Source organism: Terrapene carolina, unplaced genomic scaffold, assembly GCF_002925995.2.
Source record: "Terrapene carolina triunguis isolate 2854851 unplaced genomic scaffold, T_m_triunguis-2.0 Scaffold706, whole genome shotgun sequence".
In the NCBI taxonomy this organism is placed as follows: domain Eukaryota; kingdom Metazoa; phylum Chordata; order Testudines; family Emydidae; genus Terrapene; species Terrapene triunguis.
Window position 1 is genome coordinate 5,089,334 of NW_020665057.1, and position 26,636 is coordinate 5,115,969.

General features: G+C 38.8%; 1 protein-coding gene across 1 annotated transcript in view; it reads right to left on the reverse strand.

Moving 5' to 3' along the window:
* The window catches only part of COL25A1 (collagen type XXV alpha 1 chain), a 426,642-nt gene that overhangs the window by 155,149 nt on the left and 244,857 nt on the right, over positions 1–26,636 (reverse strand). Inside the window, exon 6 of the mRNA XM_026659846.2 lies at positions 20,560–20,586. Within this exon, the coding sequence (XP_026515631.1) occupies positions 20,560–20,586 (27 nt within the window). The remainder of the gene's footprint in view (positions 1–20,559; positions 20,587–26,636) is intronic.

A 26,636-nucleotide genomic window follows, 5' to 3' on the forward strand; every position in this document is an offset into this window, starting at 1 on the left:
ACAAGATACCTAAACATCCCATCTGAATCATGACAAGATAGGCAAAGTCTGGAATTCCTGGGGTTCTAATTCTGGCTCTGACATGAATCTGTCAACCCTTGCTCACACAAGTAAGTCAGCTGAAGTCAATGAGACTACACGAATAAGTAAAGCCTACTTGTGTGAGTGATGGTTGAAGGATCGGTCCCTTAACGTCTCTGCATCAGTTCCCCAGTATCCCCATCTGCAATAGGAGATAATAAAGACATACTTTATAGAAGTATTTTGAGAATTAGTTAATATTTATAATGTGCTTTGAAGATGAAACACCTTATAAATGCTACATATCATTGTACATCAGTTATACATATCTACACATATTTAGCCTAATGTATATATAAACATGAGGTGACTAGAGAGATTTTTTGTAACCTCTGAGGCTTGCAACATTTTTTAAAAGGGAAGCAATTTAAAACAACATAAAGTTTATTAAAAACAAAACTAAAAATTTTCCTAAGGCTAATATTATTGTCTGCAAAACTCAGACCATCTTCAGGGGAAATTACACACATATGTATGTGTATATATAAATGAATATTTATTCTTTTGGCAAATGATCACTAGCAGACATACTGTACAATGCAATTGTATTATATTTCTTCGAAAATATGTGATTCTTTTAAATGTTCCCCAGCAGCTCATGATGCTTAACATTCCTTATGAATGCCAGTGTTTGAGATTATCCAAAAGCCTCTATTATATAGCAGGGCATCCAAAGTGTGTTCCATGGGCAGAATGTGGCCCATGGAGTTCTGAATTATGGCCTGCTATACACAATGGTGACCTGTAGAGATTACAGGTTGCAGCATGCCATGCTCCATCTTGATGCAAACAGGCAAATTACTGAAAATGCAGAGGACATTTTGACCTGTCCTTATGAATGGAATTACAGTATTTCCTACCACACTGAGTTCTTTTTGCATCATGTTATCCTCATGTAAATGTGACCCATATGCATATAAGCAGAATAATGCATCATTAGAGCTATGCATGCCAGCACCTCATCAAATGCACATAATATATTAAATTCCTGCTAAAATCTGAAAGAGAGGGTATGATACACTAATATTTTGGTATTATAACAATACTGTTAAGTCTTAAATGTTTTGGGGCCTGTTCCTGCAAATGCTTATGCATGTAAGTTTACTCATGTGCACAAGTCATTGTAGAGTTGGCCCTTACTGAAAATTTAGGGTAAAACCAGGACCCACTGAAGTCACTGGCAAAACTCTCACTGACTTCAATGAAGTCCGGATTTTTCCTGTGGTATGCATTACTAATCCAGCCCCTACACACACAAGTAATCTTTACACTTGCAAGTAGTCCTGCTGAACTCAACTGCACTACTCATAGATTCATAGAGTTTAAGGTCATAAGGGACCATTAGATCATCTAGTTTGACTTCCTGCATAGCACATACCCTTAAATTTCACCCAGTTATCCCTGTATTGAGCAAAATAACTTGTGTTTGGCTAAAGCACATCTTTCAGAAAGGCATCCAGTCTTGATCTGAAGACATCAAGAGATGGATAATCCACCACTTCTCCTTGGTAGCTTGTTCCAAAGGTTAATCACCGTCACTGTTAAAAACGTGTCCCTTATTTCCAATTTGAATTTGTCTGGCTTCAGCTTTTAGCCATTGATTCTTGTTAAGCCCTTCTCTGTGAGATTAAAGAAGCCTTTAGTATCTTGTATTTTCTCTCCATTAAGTTACTTATACACTGTAATCAAGTCATCTTTCAATCCTCTTCTTGATAAACTAAACAGATCGCGCTCTTAAATCTCTCACTGTAAGGCATTTTCTCCACCCCTCTAATCATTTTTGTGGCTCTTTCTTACACCAGAACTGTATCCAGTATTCCAATATCAGTCTCACCAATTACACAGAGGTAAAATGACCTCCCTACTGCTACTCACTACTCCCCTGTTTATACGTCCAAGGATTGCATCAGCCCTTTCTGCCACAGCATCGCACTGACAGCTCATGTTCAGTTGCTCGTCCATGATGACACCTAAATCCTTTTCAGAGTCCTGCTCTCCAATACAGTCCCCCATTCTGTGAGTCTGGCCAGCATTCCTTGTTCCTAGATGTAAAACTTTGCATTTGGCTATATTAAAACACGTTTTGTTTGACTAGATCCATCTTATGACTGTCCTGTCCTCATTGTTTGTTTATCATTTTGCCAATCTGTCTCATTTGCAAATTTTATCAGCAGTAATTTTAAATTTATTTTCAGCTCACTCATGAAAATGCTGAATAGTGTTGGACCTACTACCCTAGTAGAAACACACCATTTGATGATGATTCCCCATTGGTAAGGTCCTTCATTTTCAGTTTTTACTGATTTTTACTGAAAATTTCCCAGGTTTTACAAAAACTATTAATTTTTTACTGATTTTTGCCTGAATTTTGGACCACCCAAGTACAAGAAAATACCATTATGTTAAAAAAATCCAATAGATTACATTAGGTAGATGTGTTTATGTTAATAATAAACTAGACTAAGTGTAAATGCCAGGCTGTCAAAGTAAGGAAATGTAGTGGAAGATACATACATGCACACACATATATATTTATGTACGTACTCTTAATGTACAGTTCATGAAATAAACCACAGCATTAAACTGCTTTTACTTCAATGGTCCCCAAACTGTGGGGCGTGGAGGAACGTCTGGGGGGCACGGTGGAGCCCAGGCCAGCTCCCATGGGGGTTGGGGAAGGAGTGCCACCCAGCCCAGCTCTGTCCCCAGCTCCACTCTGGCCCTGCCACCAGCCCCAGTCCCCAGCTGCAGCCCTGGCCCCGCTCCTAAATAGATTATGTTGATGCATTTACCTTTATCAACCAAATGTGTAATCTCCATCAAAGAATTAAATTAAGGTTTGTTTTACAAGACCTATTTGTCACAAAAGCACGAGGACTAGCATTAATTATATTCCTATTCTTTAATTCTTTATTAATTGGTAAATGGTGAATTCTCTGTAACTAGAAGTCTTTAAACCATGATTTGAGGACTTCCGTAACTCAGCCAGAGATTATGGGCCTGTTACCAGGTGGGGTGGATGAGGTTCTGTGGCCTGCAATGTGCAGGAGGTCAGCCTAGATGATCACGATGGTCCCTTCTGACCTTAAAGTCTATGAGTCTAATTGAATCCCATATCAGCTTTTCTATTATTTTGCCAGGGATTAATGTCAGGCTAACCAGCCTATAGTTACCTGGTCCACCCATCTGCCCTTTTAACATTTGCACAACATTATCACCTCACATGAATAAGGATTGCTTTATTCTAACAAAAGATACAGGATCAGGCCCTAGATCAGGGGTAGGCAACCTATGGCATGTGTGCCGAAGGCAGCACGCGAGCTGATTATCAGTGGCACTCACACTGCCCGGGTCCTGGCTACCGATCTGGGGGGCTCTGCATTTTAATTTAATTTTAAATGAAGCTTCTTAAACATTTTAAAAACCTTATTTACTTTACATACAACAATAGTTTAGTTATATATTATAGACTTATAGAAAGAGACCTTCTAAAAATGTTAAAATGTATTACTGGCACCTGAAACCTTAAATTAGAGTGAATAAATGAAGACTCGGCACACCACTTCTGAAAGGTTGCCAACCCCTGCCCTAGATAGTAGAGGTCAGTTCAGATATTTTAAAGCTGCCCAACAGCTTGATAAAGAACAATGTTTCTCAAATTTCTTGATTTTTATTTTGTTTTGTTTAGCTTCAGTGAAACTATAGGAATCTGCAACAGATCGAGCTGGAATTTAGAACTGAAAGAGAGCATGGGGATCATTAAAAATGCTAGAGTAGTAGGCATTTAATATGGAATACAAAACATATGAAGTAAGATAGTAAAATACCATGTTATATACTTGAATATGGTACAGTATTTTGCTCTCACATAATTCCTAATAAAACACAGAGGATGCTACTACATTTTCACAGCTTTTAGAACTATACCAGTAAAATGTAACTTTAATCTTACTAAAAACTAGGGAATGCTATGGGAATACAAGAGCTGTTTCATAGTTTGTTAATTGTTTTTTGACAAGCTATCTGTAGACCTCAAACGGGAACTTCAGTATTATGCTTGCAATTGGCCTGTTGTGCTCATGTGTTCTTTGTTGAGTAATACTACACAGAATTAAGGAATGCAAGTCATTTTTGCTCTTCTTGCCGTGAGAAGATCTAAGCCCTAAAAATACCGTGGTGATGAGTGTGAAATCAATTCCCAGTTAAAAAGATAGAATGTGCATGGTATGTTTCCACTTAACACTAACGTTAAGTGTGTGAGATGAGGGAAACAGATCCATCCTGGTTTTGTCTTAAAAGAAGTATTGGTGGGTTTCAGAAACTATGGGCCTATCAAAAAAAACTAGAGATAACACCCTTCAAATGGAAGTAGATGGTTAATTTGTTCTCCCTGCAGCCTCTCCCTCATGCCCCCGTTAGGAATTATTTGATTAAATTGTACCTAGGTCTTCCAAGACCTAATTCTGCAACTGCTGAGCAATGCCTGCAAGGTGCCGAGTGCCCTCAATTCCCATGAATTTAATTGGGAGATGAGGGTACTCAGCATGCTGCACAAGGTGCTCAGGGCCCTTCAAGATTGAGCCCCACCTATTCAGAGAATCTATCCCTCCAATTTGTCTTCATCTGCTATATGCAGCTATTGCTGGGAGGGTCCTTTACCAGTAGACGAGGAAGAAAAAGCTCCATAGCTGTGGATCAGCACCCTTGGCACTGATGTTAGCCTGCACAGAGCCCTGTTTCTAAACGATGCTGACTCTGATGGTTTTCTTTCATTTTGATTGTTACATTGGTTTATATTCTTATACATTTTTGAGTGGAAAAAAATCTGAAAGCTGCTTTAAAATATTATTGGGATTAACAGATTTGATGAGATCTTTCTGAACCAGAAAAATAAATCTGTACCTGGATCTGCTGGCAAGCACTTAAATATTCTTCTATCTGAGCACAAGATTTCCAAAGCTGATTACCCGAACTGCAACCCTAAGTAGGAAACTGAACAAGCAAAATGCATTTTCTGCACAAAGTAGGCAAATGCAATTGAAAATATATTTTGTATGAGAGCCTCATCCCCGCTCCAGTTCCTTTACACTGGCAAAAAGGCAGAATGGTGTAAAGGGACTCTAAAATCCCTGGATCTGACCAGGGAGGATTCATCTGGCACAAGTACTGCAGAAGACAGCCATAATGTTGCCCTACAAGACCACCTCACAAGGCCTGGCAAAGGCAGTGGGAGGGGGTGTACTTGGGGTGGGGCAGGGAAGGGTATGTTGCGGGTGAAGGCCCAGCATATAGTGCTGTGGAGCTTTTGCTCAGTGCTTTTACCCACAGCGCAGCCCTCGGGAGGCTGCCATAAATACCAGGTACCTCTCCAGCCTCCTGAGCAGCCAAGGATCAGGAGAGCACAAAGGCTTAAAGCCACCTTAGCCAGTCCCCGCTGTGAGTTCCATGTTGTGTTTCTAGCATAGAAGCTCACCCTTTGTGTTTACATTATTTGCTCATTTACTCGCCTGAGTGGGCAATTAACATTAGGCATTCAGAAATACTTGTATGCATGCATGTGTATATTTACCTGGTGCAACCAAAGCACTCATGGTTTAATATGTGCCCCTTACTGTCAAATATTTTTATCAAAAAGCTATTTTACTATTTATCTTTGCTTTATTATATGCATACCTGAAAAAAAATCAACACACTTTCTAAACTATTATTAAGTTAATTACTTCTCTGAAAGTAGATTTCATACACCTTACTGTGGCTGTGTTCACATGGGGGTTTTGTTTTTTGAAACATCAGCCATCAACAAAAAGTATTGAGCCCAATTCTCCAGCTCTCTCTGGTGAAAATCAGGAGCAATTCCACTGAAGTCAACAGAGTTACACTGGAGCCAGGAAAGAATCAGGTCTGTTGCCTTTTACTAGGCAACTACTGTAAAGAAATTTATAGACCATGGATATGGCATTTGTTTCATTAGTTACACAACTTAATCCTGGCTGAGTGTTTCCTGCAAAGATTGCATTAAATTTCAGTATTGTACAAAGATTACATTATGGCTGTAAAAAGGAAGGAAGGTTACCAAACAGAGATGTAATAGACAGAGAAGTAATAGAGTGTCCAGAATACTCTCTGAAGCTCTACCAGTCAGATACTTAAGTGACTTTGTTCAGACAAGCTTATTTATGAGATGCACTCAGTTAAGGCTAAATCCTGATCCCACAGAAGTTAATGGCAAAGCTCCCATTAACTTCAATGGGAGTAAGTTTTGGCCCTTGCTGCCAAAATGCAGACATAACTAATAGAATTTTGCACACTCTCTCTCTAATTCTCTGTCCTATTACATCCATCACCCATATGTGGTTGCTAGAAGTGAGATGTAATGTTTTTTTTTCAAAAGCATAGTAATAACAACAAAATAAAATAGTTTAAGAGCCCAAATTATCAGAGTCTGGGCCCAACTTTCTTCTCATTTACACTGGTGTAACTCTATTGACTTGATATTCTGAATATAAATGATTGCAACCGAGAGGAGAATCATTGTCTTTCCGTATAGACAAAACTACAAATGCTATAAATACCTTTATAAAGAACATTCAAAATAAGCAGACCCATTATTTAATTCTGGTTCAATGTCTCTTCTTCCTTATTATAAAAGTCTAGTAAATTTTTAATTCCCATAAAAAGAAAATAATTTCCCCCTTAACTTCTAGAACCTGCCAAGATATGATTTCAGGGTTCTATGTCTTCCATTCAATGGATGTAGGCATCACTAATACCTAATACAGGACAGGGGATATGCAGTAGCTCTCTATACTGTTTATGTGTTAGTGAAGTCATCTACTGTAGGAGAAACAAAAGACTGATCCAGCGTCTTTAAAAGTAAAAAGCTTTTTGGCTTCATTTTAAATGAAAGATTACAGTAATGAGGACGTACAGTGGGCCTTATACTGAAGTCCTGACTTTGTTGTTATTCAAACTTCAGTTTTTACATAAAAAATGCAGTTTTACACAAAGACATGAGTGAACGTACAAACTTTACAGCAGCAGTTTCATAGCCCATATTTGTGCTTGGAAGAATTAGATTTATATAAAATTTCAATGGATAATATGGATATTTATTTTTAACTATTTTTTCCTATTTTTATCAATTTACATTTTCACAGTTATGAGAAATTACAGGAGAATTAAACAATGGGGAAGAGGGTTACACAATTATTTAATGACAGAAAAGCTGAGATTCAAAAAGTTAACGTCTGATAGCCATTGAAACACAAATTGTCAGTATCACATGTTAAAATATACAACTAAATATTCTTAAATCAAACTCTAGTAAGTTCTCAGGCAGAATTTTTCTTACTTTGCCTAACTGTACATTTAAATTATCATTGATGGAAATATTTTTTAGTCGGTTTGTGTGTAGAAGGTGAAATTGACATTTCCTGACATTTGCTGATAAAAATCGAATTCTTTCAAGCACACCTATATTGAAATTTTGGCTCTAATTATATCATTTAAACGAATGACCATAACTATACCAATTTCACTCCATACTTAACTCAATCCAGTGTGCCTAGAAATCAAGGATTTATGAGACTGTACATGACTTTATGTAACATTGATCAAATTTGTAAAGTTTGAGGCTTAAGTTTGACCTACATGCACTGTGCATCACACATAATGCAAATCTGCACCAACAAATGGCATTTTCACATAATAAATGGGCATATCGCATTTTATCGTTCAGCAGGGGGAAGGACCACTTGATGAAGTGAGGTATCAGCGGCCACTAAGAGGGAAACAGCTGCCAGATCTTTCTGCAGAGTGGAACAGGTGGTGGCCCAGATGACAGCCATCTCCTGTGAGTTTGGGGCTTCTCTCACTCCTTAGGACAAGGCACTGGATGATCAGGGGTGGATGCTAGCTGACAAGAATTTCTGGCTGATGGACAGCTAGAATACAGTGTCCTTCAGCTAGCATTGGCTCCATTGGCAAGGAGGCAGTAAATGGAGCATTGCTTCTTTTGCATCAGCAGTCATGAGCTCCTTCTCTGGACCTGGTTTTGATCCTGCACACTGTGAGTTTGTCTTTCCCTCTCCGCCATCCTCTACACTCCATGGTAATATTTCAAGCACCCATGTGGAGAAACTGTTGAAGAGTTTAAACCTCAATTTGGAGCAGCTGGAGAAAGGGAAGCCATTTTGAGGGACTAATGGATATTGTTGTTAGGCTTTTTTGTGAAGGTGTTGTAGCACATAACAGCCTGTTTTCCAACTCTTTAGTGCACCCACAACACTATTGATTCTTATGACCTACACACCATGACTATAGCTTTAACATAGCCACCTACGTGGTGTAAACCAGCCTCCCCAAAACTAAATTATATATATATTTATTGAGGAAGGTACCTCAAAAGGCGGAAGGTGGATGGCTATCCAAACTGCCTGCACCTATAGAGAAACTCAGCAGGCCTTGCAGCCCACTGTCCCCACACAATTGCCTTCCACCTCTACTCGGTGATTGCTTCTTAAGCAAAAGGACCCGTTGCCTGCTACCCTCCTCTAGTTTCTTTGGTGGATGCACTGCTCTCCCAGGGTCCTTGAAGGGCCACCAGTCATAGCCAGTACTCCCCTAGAATCCTGGAAGTTCTCTAAGGGGTGATAAACTGCTTTCCCACACACACTGCAGCACACGACATCACAGATCTACTCTCTGGGTGCTGCTGACAATTTTTTCCCCTGCCTCTCAAGGAAAAAAAAGTACAATATGAAGGCACTGCTCTTAGAAAACACATCAAAGTGTTTTTTCGCCAAACCCACTGACTGCATAGAGTAGCTTCAGCCAATCAGGAAACCAAAGCCAATACTATGGGGCTTTTGGGACCAAATATAACTGAGTATTGTTGCTTGAAGTTAAGGAAGCTCGAAGTTAAAAAAATGCAAACATTTGTCACAAAAAGTGTGGCGGTTCCCTTATGACATGTACATAACTTTAAATTGGGAAGTATCAAATGGATGTAAAATTCTTTCACAGACATATCACAAATATGAAAACAGGCAATATCTGACTAAAACAAATATTCATTATTAATATTTTGCCCAGTTCTAATAAGGATTTGGAGGGCCAGTGAAGAGAAGAGAGCAGTCTCTATAAAGCTGTGATGTCTCATATAAAGTGCAGATGGCAAGTTGTCAGTGTCTTGGCTTGGTCTCTTAAGTAGTTATGCTGGAACACTGGAAGAAGGATACTGCACCAGGAAAAGGCCGGGCACAGGATACTTCCACGTGATGCTGGGTGAAACTGGGAGGTAGACTGTAACAAAGCCACAATTAAGCACTTTGACAGTATTTTTATTTATTGGTGGTGGGTATTATTTTTATTTATTATTTGTACTACTGTAGTACCCAGGAGCCACAGTCTTGGATCTGGACTCCTTTGTGACAGGCACTGTACAAATACTCAACTAAAAGACCTCACAGTGGGATTTCCTAAGCAAGTTTGGTCTTTCCTTTGATTACTGTAGTATGTTCATTGTTTTCTAACATTTATGTTCCTTCTGTTACTAGAAAAAATAACAAAAGTTACTCTTTTTCTCATTAATGTAACCCATCTTCTTTCATTGCCAGGGTATTATATTCTGCGTAGGCTTAACTATAACCTACAGGCAATATTCTGTTCTTTGATAAATGTATGTATTTCCATTGTATTCAATAGGAGTTGCATGGTCATGCCTGAGGGGAGAATTTGGCCTTATGGATTCCAAGTGGAAATGAATCCCTTTGGTGAGTGTTAATCACTGGATTTCATATCCTCAATACGACACATCTGATGCTCTTTGGGATCATTTTAGCACCAGCCTTTCAACTTTAAAAAACCAAAGCACTGATTCATGTATTGCCACTATTCCTCAGAGTAATTTTGTTAACAGTAGGGTATTCAAAACTGTTTTCTTTTTAAAGGAAAAAAGTAACCATAAATAAGTGCTGTACTATTTAAAGGCTATGACAAAAAATATATAGTTCTGCTTTGGGTTCAATATTGTCAGCAGTAGAATAGGAACAGGAGCTTTTATAGAAAATGTTCATGGTTTGTAAGGCAGAGATCATTTTTACTGAGCTGAAACAGGAAAAACATAAAATTAAATGAACTTTTATATTGTATTATTATGAAAAAGACCCCATTGATATTGAATCAATAAAAATTTAAATACAACTGTTTTCCAGTTGTTGTGGATTTATTTATGTGCAGTATTTATGTATGTGTTGCATGGATGTAGTAAATACTTCATACATATCAAGGCTGACCCAAGAATAGGTGTTAATGTAGGACACAGTACTGTAATTTAGCTCTGCTCTTAGTGCAAACAAATAGACCTATAACACAGGAAACTTTCTAAGTGTTCCCTTTGTCAGCATAGGAAACTTATTCTTTGGAGCCAGGAAGCCATTTAGTTTAGCCAAGCCGATTAACTTTTTGCACTCTAAATTCCTCATAAGCATAGTTAAGACTGGGAAAAATTACATAGTACCAAATGCTGATCAAAAATGTTTAATCAAAACTGGGGAGGGGTGGTTTGCTAAAAGTGTCCGCTTTCTGTGAAAAATATTAATTTTTCATAAAAAAAACCTAAACGTCAGAAAACCATAAAGTTTTCAGGCAAAAAAAAATAATCAAAATATTTCATGATGCATTACAATCCTGCAAATGGAAAGAATCTTAATTTTATATTAACTAAAACCCAGTTTACTTTTGCCTAGTTCTCCTTCTCTTTTGCTCTTTCATTTTTCTGAATATAACCCAAGTAAATTATATATAATTTCTGTTCTATCTAATGCTTCCCCTCTTTTCTTTTCTGTGACTGACTGAAAACTCGGGATGAATTTCCTTTTCACTTAATTCCCATTTCTTTAATTACCCTCACATGACATGTAGTTGTGCTATTCTTAACCAAAGCAGAACTAATTCAGGGATTGTATATAATTAATCAAAGTAGCCAGTAGTGCAATATCTGAAATAACTGAAGCCTGCCCAGATTACAACAGCATTATTAGTATGTGATTAATAAGCAGTTAATGTGAACCAGCTCCTGCTACACATTTGCTAAGTTATTTCATCTTGCTTTAAAGTTATGTGGCAAAGTTTCAACCCATAGTTAAGTGATCTGCTTTATTTGGTAATACATTGTTAAACCCACCATCTGGTCAAACAGCTGATGGAATTAAAACAACCATATGGGGGACCCATGTTTCTCTCTAGGGAAATATTTGGTCTACTGTGTTGTGTAATGATTACCAGCTTCTAGCTTTTTTTAAATGCCAGTCCCAAAAAAATAAAAAGAATTTGAAGATAATCAGAGTTCTGTTGACTCCACAGTTAGGCATAATCTAGTGTAAAAGAACAAGATGACACTTACTTGAGGACCAGGTTGACCCTGCAAAATAAAAAAGAGACGGAGAGAGAGGGAGAGAGGGCGAGTTACAAAAAGATCATTAACCTGAACAGAACCTGACAAAGTTTTCTGATAAGGAGGTGATGAACATTCCAGCAAGAAGCAACCTCGATAAAATTAGATTATGGAGTCTCATCATTATGTTCAATTAGAACTAAAATTAGTGTCTTTTTGTCATAATTAACTGATCCATGGGAAATTATGACAATAATACACCTTCGTTTAAGAAACTTCATAGTTCTGCTGCTCAGATTAGTGTGATTCAGAAATGATGGAAGGACTTAAATTAACTATACAGGAGTGAGGGAGAAGATACAGATATTGGATTTGTTTAGGTAAAAACACTGGGCTTTATTTATTTATTTTAAGCAGTTAAACTACAGTATCAGGCTTGATTTACCCCACTGGTGCAAGGAGGTGTAAACTACTCTCTATTTGGAATTGGAAAGGGTTCAGAAAAGGGCAACAAAAATGATCAGAGGTATGGAATGGCTTCCGTATGAGGAGAGATTAATAAGACTAGGACTTTTCAGCTTGGAAAAAAGACAGCTAAGGGAAGATATGATTGAAGTCTATAAAATCATGACTGGTGTAGAGAAAGTAGACATGGAAGTGTTGTTTACTACTTCTCATAACACAAGAAGTAGGGGTCACCAAATGAAATTAATAGGCAGCAGGTTTAAAACAAATAAAAGGAAGTATTTATTCACACAATGCACAGTCAACCCGTGGAACTCCTTGCCAGAGGATGTTGTAAAGGCCAAGACCATAACAGGGTTCAAAAAAGAACTAGACAAATTCATGGAGGATAGGTCCATCAATGGCTATTAGCCAGGTTGGGCAGGAATGATGTCCCTAGCCTCTGTTTGCCAGAAGCTGGGAATGAGCGACAGGGGATGGATCACTTGATGATTACCTGTTCTGTTCATTCTCTCTGGGGCACCTGGCACTGGCCACTGTCGGAAGACAGGATACTGGCTAGAGGGACCTTTGGTCTGAGCGAGTAGGGCCATTCTTATGTACTGTGCTAATGATGGCTGCCATGTCAGGGAACACACTTATCAGGGAGGTTACATGGTCTTTCCACCCCTGCCATAGGGAGGATAGGTTTAAACTGAGGCTACAGTACCACAGGAATCCTGCCAGCAGAAGTAGCTTGAGGATACATTGATTCAGTGCATCTCCCATTCACACCCTCCATGGCAAGCAATTCACTCCCTCCTTGGCTTTTGTGGGGCAGTGCTGGTCTGGTCAGCGGAGGGCCCCATGGCAGACCAAGGAGCTTTAGGAATCTTGTGCTGCTGCAATCCCTTTCTGGATGGACTTTCTACCACAGGGGCCCCTGCATCTTGGATTCCTCTGGAAAAAGTTAGCAAGTTCCATGGGTAAATGTGAAGAGGAAATGTACTATGGTACAATATAGTAAGTGTGATTGTGAACTACAACCTCACGGAGGATCAAATCACATTGGAAGACAGAGGAACTTTTACAAGGAGGCAAATGTTTGAGTTTTTAGAACTAGCTAAGATTTTTGGCTTTTCTAGTAACTCAATAATATTTTAGTTTAATGAGAAAAACCTTTCCTTTTGTTAAATGTAACTGCGCCTAAAGACATTTTAAAAAGAAATAAAAAATGTCTTCACTTTAGTTTCAGGATACTGTAATTCCTAAAATGGGTCAAAAGGTTTATATGGCCTCTAACCATCTCGATCTGTTCTTAACTATTTTTTCCCCAGAACTTTAAAGAGCATAATCGAGATGTTTTCTACCCAAGGACTATTACCTACAAACAAAAGTTTCTTAACAATGTCACTTTTTGCTTATAGTTGATCAGGTTTTATTACACTAAATAGAGAAGAAAATATCCCTTTGCAATATGAAGTCTATGATCACCACATAGTAAATAGTACTAGAACATTACAGACCTATCACAGTCCTAGTGTAGCAGAATTGTGGCTATCAGACGTGCACTGAGAGAGAACTACAAACTCTCACCACTTAGCATGTGGTTGGCATTTTGTATTCCTTCCTTTGGAGGAGTGAGTCTCAGAACCAGACACTTATTTTAAAGCTTCATTTTTTAAGCCAAAACAATATTTAAAAGTTGTTAAATGGTTCTAATGTAAAAGGAAGCTTCTAAATTTCTCAGCTCTGGGGCTGACACCTCAGACTAGGTTAATCCAAGGCAATGAAAAGAATTATGCAAATCCCACAGGATTTCCTAAAAGCCTATACTTTGTCCCACCTGGCTGTAACAATTTTAAAGTCAGTGACACTTTAGAGGTACATGCTGGTCCCGATCCTGAAATCAATGAGAATTTTGCCTAGTAATGACTGCAGGACTAGGCCCACTATAGATAAACCAAATTTGGAACAATGCAAACACACATATAGAACCACAGACTCACAAACACATGTCATAACTATAAAGGGAAGGGTAACAGCTCTCCTGTGTACAGTACTATAAAATCCCTCCTGGCCAGAGACTCCAAAATCCTTTTACCTGTAAAGGGTTAAGAAGCTCAGGTAACCTGGCTGACACCTGACCCAAAGGACCAATAAGGGGACAAGATACTTTCAAATCTTGCGGGGGGGGAGGGGAAGGCTTTTGTTTGTGCTCTTTGTTTTGGGGGTTGTTCGCTCTTGGGACTAAGAGGGACCAGACATCAATCCAGGCTCTCCAAATCTTTCTGAACAAGTCTCTCATATTTCAAACTTGTAAGTAAACAGCCAGGCAAGGCGTGTTAGTTTATCTTTGTTTTCTCAACTTGTAAATGTACCTTTTGCTAGAGTGTTTATCTCTGTTTGCTGTACTTTGAACCTAAGGCTAGAGGGGGGTCCTCTGAGCTCTTTAAGTTTGATTACCCTGTAAAGTTATTTTCCATCCTGATTTTACAGAGATGATTTTTACCTTTTTCTTTAATTAAAATCCTTCTTCTTAAGAACCTGGTTGATTTTTCCTTGTTTTTAGATCCAAGGGGGTTGGATCTTGATCCACCAGGAGTTGGTGGGAGGAAGGAGGGGGGATGGTTAATTTCTCCTTGTTTTAAGATCCAAGGGGTTTGGATCTGTATTCACCAGGGAATTGGTGAACAGTCTCTCAAGGCTACCCAGGGAAGGGAATTAGCATTGGGAGTGGTGGCAGCGGACCAGATCTAAGCTGGTAGTTAAGCTTAGAAGTTTTCATGCAGGCCCCCACATCTGTACCCTAAAGTTCAGAGTGGGGAAGCAGCCTTGACAACATGTAAAGCCATAATATATTCTGAAATATCTATGAAAGACTATTAAAATAATCTTAACAGTTTGACTTCAGCTGACCTAAGAACTGAAATGTAAAGGAAGCCCAGGCAGAGCTTCAAAGTCAGTTGTACACGTGTATGTGTACCTAACACTTGCATATACATGTCCATACAAATTTTGAGTACAAATGTGCACATCTAACTTGAAAATTTGGCCCAAATATCAGCAATACACAGATATTTACATAAATTCAGAAATATTGAAACCAACATTCAAACAATAGTAGGGTTTTCATTTAAAAAAATAAATTGATTAAATAAAAAATAGATTTGAAAGCTGCCACTCCTTTCTTATCGCCATACCTTGTGCCTACATGCTACAGAATGTTGCAGAATGGAGGGTGTTCTGTAGCACACAGCTGAGTGAATTAAAGACTGGAGATGAAATTGTGGTCCCACTGACGTCAATAAGAGTTCTACCCGTGATGTCAATAGGGCCAGGATTTCTCTCTTTAACTCTGCTTTTCTTTGATCATGTATACATTGTAGCATTAAGCCTCCGCTATGTACTGGGGGCACAGGGCTGCTTTTGCACCCCGCAGAGAGAGTCAAGTGCAACTGTGCCTCATGGAGGCACAGGCCCAGCTTCACAAAGGGACTTAGATGTTGCCATGCTCAGCATCGCAGTGTTTAACTTTTAGGCACCTAAAAAAAAAAAAAATCACAGGAACAACACTGTGATCCACAAAACCTGAGTTAGATACTTAGGTTCCCTACATAATGAATGGGGGAAGATAGCTGCCTCATAATGTGACCCACAAAAGCCAGCATACTAGGTGGGGAGCTCCGCACCTCTCTCAGAATAGGTGCCTATCTCCGCTTAGTGATTCACGAGAGAGAACCCCTGTCCTGGAATCACACAGCTTAGGTAATAAATAGTTTCTTGTGGGAATGCGTTAGATTTGTGCCTTGCTCCACACAAAATGGCAGCAGCAGGTCAGGGTGCCCACTTGATAATTTTTAACCCAGTGGTTAGAGCACTCACCTGGGATGCAGGAGACCCAGGTTTAATTCTCCCATCTCTGCCAAAGGAGGAAAAGGGATTTGTACAGAGGTCTCCCATCTCTCAAGTGAGGGCCCTAGCAACTGAGCATGGGATATTCTGATGTGGGGCTCCCTCAATCTCTTCTGTTGAAACTGTTGCACGATGGATAAATCATTGAAGAGTGATTGGAGCAGGGGGACTGGACCCAGGGTCTTCCAACCCTCCGGTGAGTGCCCCAACCTCAAGGCTACTAATTCTCTCTCTCGCTCTCTCTGGCCCAATGACTATTTAAGTCTTTACTCACAGTGGAATAGCTATTGGGCCAGAAAGAGAGCAAGAATGGTTCTGTAGCTTAGTGCATAAGGCACCCGCCTGAGAGGTGGTAGACCCAGGGGTAAATTCCCCTGCTTCAATCGCTCTTTAATTATTTATCCACAGTGGAACAGCTTCAAAAGGAGAGACTGAGGGAGTTCCTTATCAGAATATCCCATAGCTGAGTAGTTGGGGCACTCTTCTCAGTGGTGTGAGGATCTCCTCTTCAATTCCTTTCTCCCTCTCCAACAGAGGGGGAATTAAACCTGGGTCTCCCACATGCCAGGTGAGTGCTCTAACTACTGAGCTCAAAGTTACAAGATGGATGACACCATCACCGCCACCTCGCTTGTGAATGGGACCCAATCTGGTAGGCAGCCTCTGAGAACACCTACCCAATCGGGCCCCACAAGCAAACACCTATATTTGCCGGTTCGTGAATTGTTGTGGGGCTTAGGCGGGAGATAGTTGTATGGACACCTAGAGGGAGGCAGCAGTGCATATGCTCAGAGGCAGAAACTTAGTTGCCTAGGGAACTTCTACCCTGAAAATTTTAGTGCCAAGTGAGTGCAGGCGCCTACAGGGTTCAGCAGAAGTTTTCTGGATTGCAGTGGGGCCTAAGTACCTTTGTGGATTGGGGCCATAGTGCTTTGTGGAAATCCTTGGGATCATAAGGGCTGCATCGCCCTTAATAAGGCTGATTTATACTGGCTGTCTCAATCTTAATACCAGAATTATCCAGCATGGAACTGTATATATGGGTAACCAATATAAAAGCACCCCTAAGACAGGAAAAGATCTCCAAATCTGCTCTAATCTAAATACAGAATCTCCTTTCAAACATGAACATATAATATGGAACCTTGTATCAACCAGGCTAATTATTTCATGGCTATTAACCCTTCTTGATCAATAAATATTTCTGTATACCCTTCATAGATCAGATATTTTATGTTACACTACCCAATAATTGCAGTTATAGAATTGTTTTTGTTATTGCTTCTCTTCATTTGTCTCCCTTATGTGTGTGTTGTTTTGTATGTAAAAAAAACAATGTTATACAAAAGAGATGGTATAGCAAACCCTCTACTTTGGTGCTGGCCAGGTGCAGATGGAGGGATGGCACCATGAGTCTGACCACTACCTTTCCACTAGCTGCTCTTTGTATTGGCTTGAAGCACAAGAAGTCAAAGGTAGAGGGCATAAAGAAGTTCATTATGTCCTTCTCCTTCCTTGTGTATCTACACAAGGGCCAAGCACAACCAGGCCCTAAATGAATGGCTTTTGTGTTTATTTTTAAAATTATAATATGAACATGATTTGTTTGGAAAACTCTCCTAGGCAGCTCCATTTCAATCATTGCAATGGTACTGTATTTCTAAGGGAATGCTGAAGGACAGTGTGTCTCACTGATACTAAAATTATTCCTGGTGCATGAGTAGCATGGATCTTTAACACAATGCACTGTATGATGCTGTATATCAGGTTTTAGCTGGGAATTAACTTTTAAACTCTAGATAAAAATCACTGTGAAAAATTGGCTCCGACGTTGAAAGGTTGGCAGAATCTTAATTATGAAGCATTAGTGAGCACTCCTTTATTAAAATATGCTACATAACGTACAATTAATATTTCTACTGCATATTAAAAATGGTTAACATCAAGACACGGGGCTGAATTCTGTTTTAACACTTCACTGCAGTTATGTGGGATTTATACTGTGGTAGCTGAGCGCAGAATTGGTCCTATTTAATTTGCAAAAGAATAACTTCCTTAATTTGTGTAATTTATAACACTGTAGATGATTTCACTCAGGAAAGTGACTCTAAAAATGACTTTGTGGAGCTTCATATTAATTGTATCTCAATGTTTGGCATATCAAATTTGCTCAGCTTAAAAGTCTAGAGGTGTTTCTTCTGCCAGATCTGTAAAGTCAACCTTGGATCTTACTGCCTCTTCTGGCACCACCAGTAATCAGCTGACTATTTTGATTACAATCTCTGAGGCAGGATAAAATCCAGGTTGTTCTTCCTTACATGTAGTGCCTCTTGCAATGCTAACAGGGGCAAGATTTGCCGGGAAAGTAAGCAGACATGACTCAGAGATGCACTTGAAGCAGGTGGGTTGATCTTAAGAAAGTGTAAAGTTTTAACTGGGAAAATTTGGTGGTTTGTGCCTTAAAAGTGATGGTATGCACCATTTTCTTTTATTCAACAGGTAGCAGAAGGACATGGGGATGTGGTAGTCACCTGGAACCCCAGTTCAAGCACTGAAAGGTGCCCTGTTTATATTTTCTGACTTCCATAATTTAAAGATGGCTAATTTTAACAATTGTATTTGCTTTTCCCCATTGAGGTACATATTTTATTTCCTTTTGGCACTTCCCTCAGCTTGGATGGTGAAATTACAACACAGTGTAGTTTTATTTTTGTTTCTACTCTGTTTCACTTTCTGTTTTTCATGAACTAGCACACTGCTGTTGAATGTGATCTTACAACCAGAGGTGAAAGTAAGCCGGTCCGGTCCAGTCCGGCGTACCGGCAAGAGCCAGTACGCCATGCCGGACTGGACCGGCTTCCGCAGCGGTGATTTAAAGGGCCCAGGGCTCCAGCCGCTGCGGGGAACCCCGGGCCCTTTAAAGCACCGCTGGAGCTCCGGCAGCCGGGCTTGGGTGGGGATTTATAGGGGCCGGGGAGCTCCAGCCGCTGCGGGGAGCCCCGGGCCCTTGAAGTCACCACCCGAGCCCGGCTGCCACAGCTGGAGCCCCAGGGCCTTTAAATCTTGAAAGGCACCGCCTCTTCCGGTTGAGGCCATGCCTCTTCTGGTTCAGGCCACGCCCCCGCTCAGGACTCCGGCGTACCGGTAAGTCCTTTAAGTTACTTTCATCCCTGCTTACAACTCAATCCCTAAGCTGGTAACCAATCTTGACATTCCTACTGTGGTAGCTGCTTTGAACCAAATGCAGAACTACTTTTGTGACAATTATATTGACAACCTTTTCTCATTTGTTTTATTAGCCATCACCCATTTCCCATATAATACTATGATAAAGGTAGCTACGTAGTGCTCCCCATTTTCAGCTGAGTCTTGTGAACAATTTTCCTTCATATGTACTCTGTGTGTGTGTGTGTGCGCGCGCGCGCAGATTAATACAACTGGGTTTGAGTTTCACTTCAAAATTTTTGGCTGCAAAATTCTGGAGTTCAATTTGACAGCCTCTCCAACATTGTTTTGATCAAAGGGAGTTTGACTGGCTGCTAACTGATCCCCTCCTGCCAGCTAATTTGATATCATCTACTGACAGGGCAAGTGATACTGAAAGGAAGGGGCAAGGCAGTGAGGGCCAACTTAAGCAGCTGTAGCATCGAAGCCAACACTAAAAGTCTTCCAGACAAGTAACAGAGGTGATAAAAAAGTACAGATGAAGAAGCGTAGTGAGTGGAGCTGGTAGTTGTAGCAGAAGGTTACTTTCCAAGAGAACCAGAACCCTGGAGAATAGAGAAAAGACTAATAAAAGAAGGGGGAGGGAGCTTGGCAACGGAGAGGAGTAGGTGTGGCCAGCTAAGACTGCGGCTGGCAGCACACAGAGGGAAAGATATGCATTCCTAGTATCAAAGCAAAAGAAGAGCCCAACTGGGAAAAGGAAGGGGAGGGAGGGAAACAGTGATAATGAAAGAGAGAAGGAGCACCTTGTAGAAGTTGAGAAAGAGTAAGAGAGGAAGCAGAAGTTTTTGTAAACAAAAAACTTCAAGATCTTCCATCACTATTTAAAGAAGCTCCAACATGCATTTTCTAATTGAGAAAATATTTGTTGTGACAGCTGATGATAACTAAACAGAATGCACTCCACAAAATTAAAACCCACCTCTGATTTAATTAATTAAAATTTAAAAACATCTATCTCCCAAATGAGTATCTGCGATGTGATACAAACAACTATAAAACCAAAACCAGGCCAACCCAGATACCACCAGCCAACAACACTGGACAAAGGCACAAAACCCCCAAAAGAAAATCCAGTGAAAAAAGGCAGCCAAAAAAGGGTCATAGATGTGCTATTACAAACAGGCAGACCTCATGCTAAGTTTTGAAGACAATCACCAAGATACTTTGATGGGCCTCCTGTGAGTGAGTTCCATGGACAAAGATCCTGAACTGAGATGGCCCTGCCCCAGCACGATCCAGACAAAATGTGATTAGGACTTAGAGATAACTTGGCTGTTCTCAGTTGCCTTGGATGAATGCAAAAAGGAGAGGTGGTTGGTAGGTCATCAAGCTTAGGTTACTAAGGGCCATATAGGTTATACTAAGATGAACCAGTCCATGGCTGGCTATAAATTTACTTTAATGTACATTTTAGCATAAATGATTCAAAAAAGAAAGAAAAGAGGAAAAACGTGTGGAAAGTCCTAGTTCATACTAGTTTTGAACAAATCACCTACCAGCTTTCCATCCATACCAATCGGACCCTAGGATAATCAAAAGCCAAAACAAAATGAAACAGTTAAATCATAGGAACACTGATGTCAGGGGCAAATATACAGACTTGTGGAATACTATAGGCTTTAGAAGATGATTTACTGTATGTCAGCAGTTAAATGCAATACCCTAAGGGCATCGCAGGCACCAAAGTTAAGAAAAAGGAACAGCAGGAGAAGCAGACCTAAGAAGGTAGTAATCAGAACAATATGGTGGGAAGTAATCAGGCAGTAGCTGGTGTTTGGCAAGAAAGTGTTCAACTTGAAATGAAAGATTTGTTAGGCTTGCAAACCACAATGGTACAATACGACAGAACATATGAAATAATGCATCTGGCTTATGTATTTTGCTTGAAGCAATTAGGGAACTATATTAGGTAAGCCATTTACTGTATGGCTGTTATCACAATTATGACTTCAAGAACACTTGAAGAAAGCAAACACTCCTCTCTAAAATCTCAGAAGTAATTTAGCTTTCAGATGAGGTTATTACAATGACTGCTATTAAAAAGGCAGCATTTGCCAACAGTTACTACATTGCGTTAGCTGAGGTACTGAATTTTTTCTCTGTACTTAGGGAAGGAAAAAACCCTCTGCTAAATATTGGCTTTTTCTTGGTAACAATTGCACCTATCGCTATGTGATATTTCAGAGAGATAGATTACTTATTATTATCCAATGTCCAGGTTCTGATTTCAGTTATATGGATGTAAACACAGAGTATCTCCATTCACTTCAATGGAATTATTTTGATCCATCTTGGTGAAACTCAGAATATGCACCAATATTAAATGTGTTGATACTGTTTTGGGAAATATTATTTAAGATTTAAAGCCAGATTTTCAAAAGTTCTCAGCACCCTCAGTTGGAAGCTACTGGGTACTGAGTTCTTTTGAAAATATGGCCACTTACATAGGTGTCTAAATGGGAGAGGCAGGGTACTGTACTCTTTTGAAAATCTGTTCTTGAATTGCGACAGTCTTCTGACAAATACAGTTTATACATTTCAATAATTCTGGTTACTTGTTTGTTTAGTTAGCAGTGGATTTATGTAAGAGTCATTCACTCATTTTGAGAGTTTGTCCAGTAAGACATTGTGCTTCCCAGTATGATGATATTTATGCCTTGATATGATTGTTTATCAGTATATCACTGTACATCATATCATGAGTCATAATGCAACGTCATGTCATAAAATGACATGACATTGCATCAAACATTAATACAAAATCAATATGCAATGATTTAATCTACCCACTGAAAGTCATTTTTGGATCCTTTGATGTCCTGCAAACTAGGCTTGAAGTAAAAATTGGACTGATCCAGAGATGAATTAAGGCAATCTGAAGCCCTATGTAGATTCTACAAGGGGCCCCACATAATCCACTTCTCCATCATGTCCCCACACCTTCTTGCAGGGACAGCAGGTTTCAGAGTTAAGAGGAATGGGGAAATTCACACCTCTTGATTTGATTGTTTCAGGCTTTCTACAGAGACGAGGAGACATGGCTCCACCACTTACACTTGGATCAAGTTTTCTTCATATCCATGAGTGGTAGAAACATTATTTTTTTCAATGAAAGCTGAGAGACTGACATCATCCTGTGCCACCAGTTGCTGGGGGTCTATGCATGGTTCTATATGCCTATGCTTCAGTCCAGCCATGGATTGAGCAAAACCAACCAAACAAAACCAGAATAGATGGGAAACCTACAAATGGTACTGTATAGATCTGATTTCAGATACTGAAAATAAAATGCTATCAGTCCAACCAATATGTCTTAAAGAAAGCAAACACATAGATGGTGTGCTAAAAATGTATACCAAAACAGGACAGAGTAGTCACTTAAAGCATAGCAAAAGTCAATTGCCTCATCAATGTTCTGAACACCTACTACATTGCTTCACAGCAGCCATTCTGGAGTCGCTACTTCTGAGAATGAGATTTTCATCTGCCCTTTTACTTTCATTTATAAAAATATCGGATCACAGCATATATGAGCTGAAACAAAGGCTTAAAACTTGGTGGTTTGAATCTCCCTCTTATAAATAACAATTGCAAGATGGTAGAAGAAAGTCTGCAGCAGCCTCGAGGTCCTATATATTCTTGTAATTGGTCTCCTAGAAGTAAAACTTGTTTTTCCCCAATATCAATTTGTATTAATACATAATAAAGAAAAATATTTATCCAATTTATTAAAAGGGCAGTTTTCACTATTCTACATCCCCAGTACCCTCTAACATGTACCACATAGAAAGCACTTAATGATTTCCTAGCAATTATATTGCACTTTGAGGCCTACACTTTTAGAAATTATCTTTGTTTTTGCGGGCACAATCTTATATCCTCAAATTATAACACATGCAGTTTTGCTTCCACAATGAACTGTGCACACAAATAAAAGTATTGGTAAGTAGACATCTAATAGCTAGACATATAACTACTAGTACAGTAGTCAAATATATTAACTGTTAATATTTGTGCTTGCAATTTGTTACAGGTGCGGAAATGAAGGCTGAGTTGAATCCGGACTGTAAATCAGGTTCTAGTTCTACAAAACATTGTATAAACATTAATTAATTAATCCTCATAACAGTACTATGAGTCATAGTAAGTAAGTAGATAGAGATACAAACCCTCCCTAAGTTCCCTATGTTGGGCCAGCAGCTGAGTTTAACAATTTGGCCAACTGTAGGTTTAGCATTAAACCCCAGAGGTTTAATTACTTTTATAATGAATGAATAAATAAAGAATTATACAAGTACTTTTAGAAGGAAAACTCATCATAGGATGTAACTGCTGGCTCACAGGGAATGGCCTCAGTGGGTCCCCATGTCTACTTCAGCTCTTACAATTAAAATAATATTTCTATTTTCCAAATGAACAGGGAATTTCTTTTGCCTGACTGAGAATAAACATTATACATAATTTATATCACCAGCTGTGTTACCCTACATGATGGGTATTAATTATTCTTATACCTTTTACCTTCTCTATCACTATAACGCTAGAATTAAGGTTCTATGTGAAACATATTTTCTATTAGTATTCTCAATGTTTTATAACTCTTGGAAGGGTGGAAAGTGAAATTCCTACTAGGCTGAAAATGAACATAAATGAGGTTGGATCCTGCTCCTATTGATTTCAATGGGAGTTTTCCTTTTGATTCCATTTGGAGAAGAACTGAGCACATGGTCTCAGCCTGGATGAATCTTCTGGGATTTCTTTTAAAAATGTGGGAGAGGGAAACTTAATTGGGGAATACTGATCTACAGAAGAATAAAAACAAATTAATGGCATATAATTAATATGGTGTTTTTATTTTTGAGGTGATTACTCTACCGGAATAATGAATAAGATTCTTATTTTATAAAAATATTGAACCTGAACCATCAAATTAATTGTTAACTTATTTTTTCCCTCTATTATCTCCTTCCACTACTGACAGCAGACAATTAACGCACTTTTCAAAAATGGAAACAATCGGTGTTTCCTCTAACATAACAATTATTATTACTAATTAGTATATTATTTTTTGACAAGCAGCAACAAAGTCTATGGTTTTCTATGAGACAATCTCTGTCAAATCTCTTTCAAGAACTATCTAGACTAGACAGGATGCACCATGACAGAAGGAACTGATTAGGTTTTTAAAAAATAGTTAACACTATTACTCATTCACTTCTTGTGGACATTGTGGAGTGTACAGAGAACAGAATGCTCTCCCCTGATTATACAAAATTCCTTTCTGGGTTTCCACTATTATCTTTAAAATGTGTCCTCTTACTAGATATCTACTGAATATACTGCTCTATTGGTGACCATAGTCCCCCAATTCCCACTTATTTCCTTGCATAAAGCCTGCATATTCTGGTTTTATGCAGAGAGATGAATTTTACTCAAGAATATTTAGAGCTGGAAAAGCATCAAAATTAGTAAATTACACGTGCAAAAGTAAAAAACTTTAACAAATCAATTTTTCCTGTTTACAATCAATGCCTCTTTCTTATTTATGGATTAATTTAGAGGCCTATATTTTTTAAATTAATATATTTTTTCAGAACTAGTTTTAAAAATATTGAAAAGACATCAACAAAAATATTGGGGACCTCTGCAATATACATATATCTCTGTTTCCAAAAGATACCAGCTTTATTAGTGTTGTCTTGGTCTAGGAGTAATTGGTAAAATTAAGAAAATGAATGCTCAACATCAGGAAATACTTCGTGAGAGCTACTAGACAGTAAAAGAGTCTTCCAAGGAAAGCAAAGGCAGAGAAAAAGAGGAAGGATCTAGATGACTTAACATCTTTTCTATCTCTAAATTCTAAGATTCTTTGATCATTCCTTTGTGATCCTTTTAATCTCACAAAAATTAATCGTAAGACACATACTCAATTGAAAGCAGTTATGATCTAATATCTGATATGTGCAGCTCTTTCATTCCATTAAACATTTTCTACCTGTTTTGCATACTATGGGATGTATTGTCTTATCATAGCTGGTGTGAGGTTTGAGCCTCTTATACTATAATTAGGACAATTCATCTTAACATTATTGTTGTGAGTCAATTTTTCTCTGAAAAGTATCTAAGGAAAATTCTGGACAGTGTAATTTATGTTTATGCATGTAACTAGAAATGAACCAATATGCTAACAAGCTAATATAAGCAGCTCCAAATTTGTATTGAGCTCCCAAACTTGGCTGAATCATTCATATTGCTTTTCCAGGCCAGTTTATGTTAAATGAAATATTTTGGATCAAAGTATCTTCTCCAGTCTCACCTGTGGCTCTCTATTGTATATTCTGCATGCAAGGCCAACACAGAAATCCCACACACATGTGGAGGGCAAAACATGGAACTGAGATCCCCATTGTGGATCCAAGAGCAGGATTTTGCTCCACACAATTTGGACTCATTTTATGGCACAAATAAGTACCAGAGTCTGCTCCCACATTTTTCATGCAAGATTCTGTGCTCACAAATAGACCTAATGAGACATATGTGTCCATCTCACTGCAATAATTTAACAAGTCCACAAGTAAATCTTTGGACTTCAGTGGGACCGAGATTTGGCACTTTATTGTCCAATCACATTTTAATATATACACCAGAGTGATTTTTGTCTCTATGACACTAATTTGACTTAGTGTTAAATTATACTAGTTTAAGATTGTCACAGATGCATATTGGAATTCATAGACTCTTAGTCTGATTCATATGACTAAAATTATGACAATTTTCTAAACACTATGCAGTAAGATAGGTTGTGAAATTGTTACTAGCAGCTGTCTGAATCCTTTTATGTAAATACATATCCACTAGAAGGTTTCCAGCAGAGTTTCAGAAAAATAAAGCAGGAATTCAGCTTTAAAGTAGCTACATGAGTTGCATACCATTTATGATTTTCAGTAAGAACTTTAAAAGACCTATTTTTAAAAGTTTTTCAGTGTCAAACAGCAATTTTACAAATCATCCACTTTAAATTCAGATAAGGTAAAAGATGGCAAATTTTTCTTTTTGCATTACCTGGGCTAGTTCCAGATTCACGCTGGTTAAAAACCTGACTGTTGTCAAATCTGTTCATCATGAAGCCATTAAAAATAATTGATCTCTATTTCCTCCCCCCACCCCCAGCTAATTACATGTTTAGCAAGATTGGCATTAAATTAGGTGTTTTAATGCGATATTCCTAGTAGTCTGATGACTGGGTTTTTTTCTTGTAAAAGATTTTTAGAACATAGGTGGGCGGTAGGTTTTTTAAGAGGAGCTCGTCCACTAGCTGAATTGCTTCTACTGATGAAAATGTGTTGGCTCTTTTCTGTATGAATCTAAATGACTGCTGTTAAAAAGTATAGTGATCGCAAACAGCTTAGCTGCAGAAGTTGTGTGCCCAACCTCCTGGAGGGAGGGAGCACTTTAAAACATGCTGCCACAACTCCTTCTGGCCAATGGAACATCACTGACAAGATTAAGGGGTCTAGTCCTCTTTGGCTGGAGTGACGGATGGTCACCCTCTAAACAATGAAATGCAGAGAAA